The sequence below is a fragment of the Numenius arquata genome, chromosome 12 (assembly GCF_964106895.1).
Source record: "Numenius arquata chromosome 12, bNumArq3.hap1.1, whole genome shotgun sequence".
NCBI classification, from domain to species: Eukaryota; Metazoa; Chordata; class Aves; order Charadriiformes; family Scolopacidae; genus Numenius; species Numenius arquata.
In genome coordinates this window covers 10,642,683-10,648,716 of record NC_133587.1, presented here as the reverse complement: position 1 = coordinate 10,648,716, position 6,034 = coordinate 10,642,683, and the positions used below count along the sequence as shown (strand labels likewise).

General features: G+C 44.6%; 1 protein-coding gene across 1 annotated transcript; it reads left to right on the top strand.

Annotated features, from left to right (window-relative positions):
* The first annotated feature begins 543 nt into the window (after nt 1–543).
* FITM2 (fat storage inducing transmembrane protein 2) lies at nt 544–5,383 on the top strand. The gene is made up of 2 exons (XM_074157219.1): nt 544–731; nt 2,604–5,383. Exons 1-2 carry the CDS (start codon nt 559–561, stop codon nt 3,244–3,246), a joined length of 816 nt encoding a protein of 271 aa, XP_074013320.1. The 5' UTR covers nt 544–558; the 3' UTR covers nt 3,247–5,383.
* The last annotated feature ends 651 nt before the right edge of the window (nt 5,384–6,034 follow it).

The window sequence follows — 6,034 nt, the reverse complement described above, 5'->3', positions numbered from 1 at the left end:
GATCCCATGCTGTAATGGGGTTCCCGCGTGGAACCCATACTGTAATGGGGCTCCTGCATGGACCCCATACCGTAACGGGGCTCCCCTATGGATCCTATACTGCAATGGGGCTCTCTTATGGATCCCATCTGGCAAATGGGCTCCCCTATGGACCCCATACCGTAACAGGGCACCCCTTTGGATCCCATGTTGTAATGGGGCTCCCGCATGGATCCCATACTGTCATGGGGCACCCCCTTAGGTCCCATACAATAACGGGGCTCCCGTCTGGATCCCATACCGTAAGGGAGCTCCCCTATGGACCCCATACCCTAACAGGGCTCCCCTACGGATCCCATACCGCAACGGGCCCCCGCATGTATCCCACACCGTCCTGCAGGGGGCGCCCTCCCTCCCGCCACCGCCGCGCGGCAGTACGCATGCGCGCACACACACCCCCGCCGCAGTTCCCAGGCTGGCGGGCGCCGCCAGGGGGCGCGCGGGCCGTGCGTGGGAGGGCGGGGCCGGCGTGTGACGCGGTACGGCGGCCGCGCGGGCGGGGCGGCGGCGGCGGCGGCGATGGAGCGGCTGGAGCGGAGCGGCCGCTGGCTGCGGGCCGGGCTGGCTGGCGGGCGAGTGAGCCGCAGGCTGCCCTGGCTGCTGCTGGCCATCGTCCTCCTCGGGTCCGCCCTTAAGTACGGCGACCTGGTGCCCGAGACGCCCATGCAGAACAAGCGCAACCCGCTCAACGTGTGAGGAGGGCCTGGGGGGCCGGGGAGGCCTGCGCCGTGGCGGGGGGGGGAGGGCGGGAAAGGCCGGCTGGGCTGCGCTGCTTAGGGGGGCGAAATGGTGGTTTCTGTTAGATTCCTGGTTTTAAGGCCTGCAATACCCTACAGGACCGTAAGCTTTCAGAACAACTGGAATTTCTTGCTCAGTTTTTATGGGGAGAGGAAAAGAAGGGGGTTTTTTCCCCCTTTAGCTCCGAGGTTATTCCTCAGGTTTGAATAAACTGATAGTTACTGCATTCATCTAAAAGCAAGCTGAAGAAAATAAGTGTTTTAGCATCTTTTCTAAAAGCAGAGTTAGTGCTGCCCTTTTCTGGTACTTAGGCAGTGATTTAACTGGTTTAGTCATTCTTCAAAGCTAGACTTGAGCATGATTTTGAATGGCAATGAGGAAGGTGATGACCTGGGCCGGTGTACGTGTGCTTTACCTGCTACAGACCAGAAAGTAAAGCTAAGATTGCTGTTTTCCCTTGTGACTTGGGGAGTTTTGTACTTTATTGATTCACGTTTGTCATTTGGTGATATGTGGCGGAGGAGCTGCTTTTAGTGTGATTGCAAAGGATTGTCAGGAGCACTGAGAGAGTAAAATTGATCTTACAGTAAAAACATACTGCAGTTCAATTCTCCCTTTTTAGATAGAGGAAGGTTATCTGTGATGACAGTTCCTGAAGCAGTTTTTCTCCCCACAAATGACTTGCCTGCTGCTTTGCCAGCAGCAATGATGTTAGCAGCTTTTTTTTGCTTTTTACTGGCTCAATAAAATGAGGATTTAATTTTCAATTACTATTCCATGGTAGCAGCTGTAGTTGCCACACAGATGCCCCTTCTACTGTAAAATGGAGAGTAAAGGAGGTACTCCTCTAAATCCTGGGCAAAGCTGTGATAGTTTTTGTTAGGGTCTTAAGATACTGAACTCTCTTCTACTTGGTTTTGTCTTAGGTGCTGAGGAGTCTTTTTTTCAAACTGGGATGTGGGTAAAGAGGGGGCTGCACAGTTCCCCTCTTCCACCAGCGGATAGGTGGTGCAAGCTGCTTTGGAAGATACTAAGGGGAGAAAGAAGATCATAGACTACGGTCTCCTTAGCTCCTTAGTAAATTCACTTGTACCTGCTCCACATTAAGATTTGAAAAGAGGACTAGTTACGCTCCTCCTAGCCATCTCCTGCTAAACAGGATATCAGCACATCATCAGGTGGTTCTCAAGATTTTACAAGCATCAGAGCAAAAATTTTCAAGGCAGAGAGTGAATTTAGAAGTGGAAGGATTTGTCTTTGCCAAAGGAAAGCTCTTATCAACTGAAGGGACATAACAGATAAGGTGATAACGGAGGAAAAGTTCCGCAGGCTGATTAGGGGAAAGAGTCAGCCCTTCTCCTGCCTGTCTTATTCAGTATTAAGAGGTTGAGGTGGTGAAGCAAAAATAATTGAGATGGAGGAGAAGAGTCAGAGAAAGGGTTACTGTGATCAGGGTGGCAAGCTAAAAATACGTTCTTTGCAGCTGCATTCTATGTAGGGCAGAGTTGAGCGGGTTTGTAGGGTAAAAGCGATTGCAAAACTGAGCTGCAAGTCTGAACAAGGGCTCTGGGTCCGAGGGAACGCTGCCTGGGAAACAGTGGAAGTACCTGGTTGAGGGAGTATTTGGGTGTTGGGCCTGAGAGAAAAAGTGGGGAGAGGTATGTAAGATTTTAGCTATGCTTTACTTTGAAGGGAGGGCACAAGTGTCTGATTTAGGCAGCTCTAAGCACTGACCTTGAAAACCTACTTCTTCAAGCACCACCACTTACCTCAGCTCCTGCGAAGTTTCACACATGGATGTTTCTCTTTTGGCTTTTCTCTGGCAGATATTTTGTCAAGGTGGCTTGGGCATGGACATTCTGGCTTCTGCTGCCCTTCATCGCAGTCACCACCTACCAGTTTGCCAAGAGCAAGTTCCTCTATGGTGCCACGAAGAGCATTTTGATGGTGCTGCAGCGTCTCAGTGCACTTGCAGTGGGCACTGCCATCTGGTATGTCTGCACTGGACTCTTCGTGTATATTGAGAATCTCACCGGCACATGCTCTACCTCGGGTAAACTCAGCGAGCCTCGCCGGCTGTATGCCACCAAGCAGGAGTGCCACCAGAACCATGGGATCTGGAATGGTTTTGATATCTCAGGGCACTGTTTTCTGCTCTCGTACTGCGCTCTCATGATTATGGAGGAGGTGGCTGTGCTGGAAGGCTTGTCCATAGACCAGAACTCTAAGCTGCATGCTGTGATCAACGGCCTGTTTGTTTCCTTGTGTTTCCTCACCATGATCTGGGTGTTCATGTTTCTCTGCACTGCCGTCTATTTCCATGACTTCAGTCAAAAGCTTCTCGGTGTGCTGATAGGTCTGTCAGCTTGGTACGGGACATACAGATTTTGGTACTTGAAACCCTTTTCTCCGGGACTACCTCTTCCAAATATACCTTTGAGTTCAAAGAAATACAGTTATAGCAGATAAAATAAGTGTTAAAATGTTTGGATTTTGCTTTCAGTACTGGAGTAGTTGACTGTAGGAATGGTTACTGCATTTCCACTGTAAAGAACAAGGTGATGGGCTGGAGGAAACCAAATCTCTACTAGCTGATGAATGGCAGGTGGTAACGAGCTGCTTCCTTGGGAGAAAAAAAAAAATTGGTATTGGAAGAGGTCTGCTCTTGTTTAGGAGCTTCTGACTGGTGTTCTCAGCAAAGAAATCAGAAGTTGGATCTGTTTCTGTTACTAATAAATGGAAGAGCAGATCCAAGGCTGACAGAGGCCTTTGCTCTTTAAGAGCTTGACTGATCTCAAATTAATTCTCTCTCTTTTTGGTTTATTTATGTCAAAATATCATCAACGATCCAAATTTCATACTACTTTATTTTTTTTAATACTCCTGTTTGTATTGCCTTACAGGAAAGCTCTAATAATATAGTGCTGCCAAGTACTGCCAAGTACCAGTACTCATTAAAGCAGTATATAACTGTTGTGAAACTGGAACATCTCATATTATCAAGTGTTAAATACATTAACTTGCCACAAATGGTTCTTAGCTGTCTGCATCTTCTGCAACAGAGAGTAAATCTGAGATTAAATGTCTTAAGGAAACTTCAAGTGACTTTAAATTCATGCTTACCTTTAAAGAGGAAACTCTTGAAAAGCAGCCTTAACTTTCTCCTTGTGTGAAGTATCTGTAATAATATTTTGTCATTTTATTCTTGACACAAAAAAACCCAAACTCGTTCCAATTTTGCTAAAAAGTCTAATATGAGAATTGGGGGTTTAATTTTTTTTTTTAAATCTTATGAGTTGCACACTTTGCAACGACGAGTACTCTGTGATCTGTTTCTTCTAGAAGAACAATGATATTCTGGTGTTATGAACAAGTTAGCTTCACCTGCTGTTTCCCAAATAGTCTGCTTGGTAATGAACGAAACACGTTGTTTATCCTAAGAGCTGCAAAGCAGTGTGCTTGAAGCAATATTTATTGCTTATCCAGCAATATCAGTAAGCTACTTAATTTTGATTGCGCATAAAGCTGTGGCCACTTTTGATGTGGCTGGAAACCCACTACTGAATAAAACACTACTGTTGTATAATGAATAGGTATGAAGTGGGATGGGTTTACTCATCATATCAATCAACCATTTAGCGTTGTTTTTATCTTGGAAAGCTTTTATTATTTCATAAAAACATATTCATGACCCAATTGCACAAAATTTGTTTGACAGTTGTAGTGGTGAGCGAGACTGCCAACAAGGTCTGTGGGCAAGGCTGTAGGTCATGTCTGCTGATCTGACCGGGCTTGATCTGGCTGTAGTGTTTGACTCCAAGGTGATTATTTTGCTGAATATACGGTATGATGCACCACGGTCTAATCTCGGCACATTTCTGTTTGCCATCTCAACAGCTCTCTTCCAGCGAGAGCGCGGTAGCATTTGCAATAAATACAGCAGTGTTAATTCCACACTTGTGGTCTGCCTCTGAGGAGAGTTGAATTCACTTGGATTTCCACTGAATTCAGCGGCAGGTGGGAGTTTTTGTGCGTCCTTAGAAAGTACAAATCTTGCAGAAAGAAGCTGTTTCTGGAGGTTATGTATTTTCTGTCAAGCTCCTCCTTTTGTTTTTGCATTGAATTGCCTTTTAAGGCAATTTAATTGCCTGGCTCTTTGGAAAATTTGCACTGATTAACTCATATTGGGTTTAACTAAATTTGTTTAAACAATGCAAATTCATTTGCAGACGTTCTTTTGATGAAATGTAAGCCTGCTCCAAATAGAGTTAAGCTAGACCGCAAGTCACTTTCACCATGAAAAAGGATTATACACCCAGAAGGTTTTCTGATTCATTTCATTAGATTTAAGTTTCTATTTTAGGTTATCTTTATGTAACTTTGCTGTATAGAAAGGGCCTTGGAACAGGAAATGCTATTTATTAAAACCAACTGACTTGCTGAAATTATCTTCAGTTTCAGAAATGTTTTGTGCAATCACTATATCGATATTTCTGTCCACTTCTAACCAATATCATACAAACTTTTTATTATGGAAATAATACGGGATATGGTTATTCTCAAAACTTTTATTTAAACAATGAAAGAAATACATTTGAAAACTTTATCGGTGTTTGTGTCTTTGAGAATCTGTTTCTGATGTCTGTAAAGATACTGCCACTGTTCTTCATTTCCCTGAATGATCCAGCCTCACGGTGTTTTTGTGACTCATAGATGGGTGATCAAACTGACATTGATAATTCTGCAGTATTTGAATGGGTTAATATAGCACAGGCTCTCAAAAGTACGGTGTGCAAAAAGGAAAAAAAAAAACCAGACCAAAAAAAGCCATGCCTGATAAAAACAAGTTTCCTAATGTGTGCCTGTTACACCAGGCAGTTCATTACATGGACAGCTGGTTATTGTAGCAAAGTGAAAGCCTAATCCATTGAAATCTGTGGAAGAATTCTGGTGGGGTGTAATACTGCTTAGGAGTTTGGAAATCTTGGCATCTAAATCTTTCTCAGTACCCAGAGCCCTTGTTCCAACTGCCGGCTTAGAAGGTTCACTTGGGCTCTGAACCTTTTCTTTGCTCTTTTTTACTCTATTTCGGAGTAAGTCTTTGCTTCCTTGTACTTTAACTGGAAATTTAAAGGTTGCAAATTTTCTGTTCACACATTTGCCTTCACCTTTATCCGATCTCCTTCCTTCTCCCAAATACACTTTTATCATTAAAATAAAAATGCAGCCTCTCTACAACAGATTTGCAGCCAAGAGA

Excerpts from the sequence above, each read along its gene's own strand:
- FITM2 (XM_074157219.1), top strand. The coding sequence starts at position 559 with ATGGAGCGGCTGGAGCGGAGCGGCCGCTGGCTGCGGGCCGGGCTGGCT. Across the intron at positions 732-2,603 it reads AAGCGCAACCCGCTCAACGT|ATATTTTGTCAAGGTGGCTT; the intron begins GTGAGGAGGGCC and ends TTTCTCTGGCAG.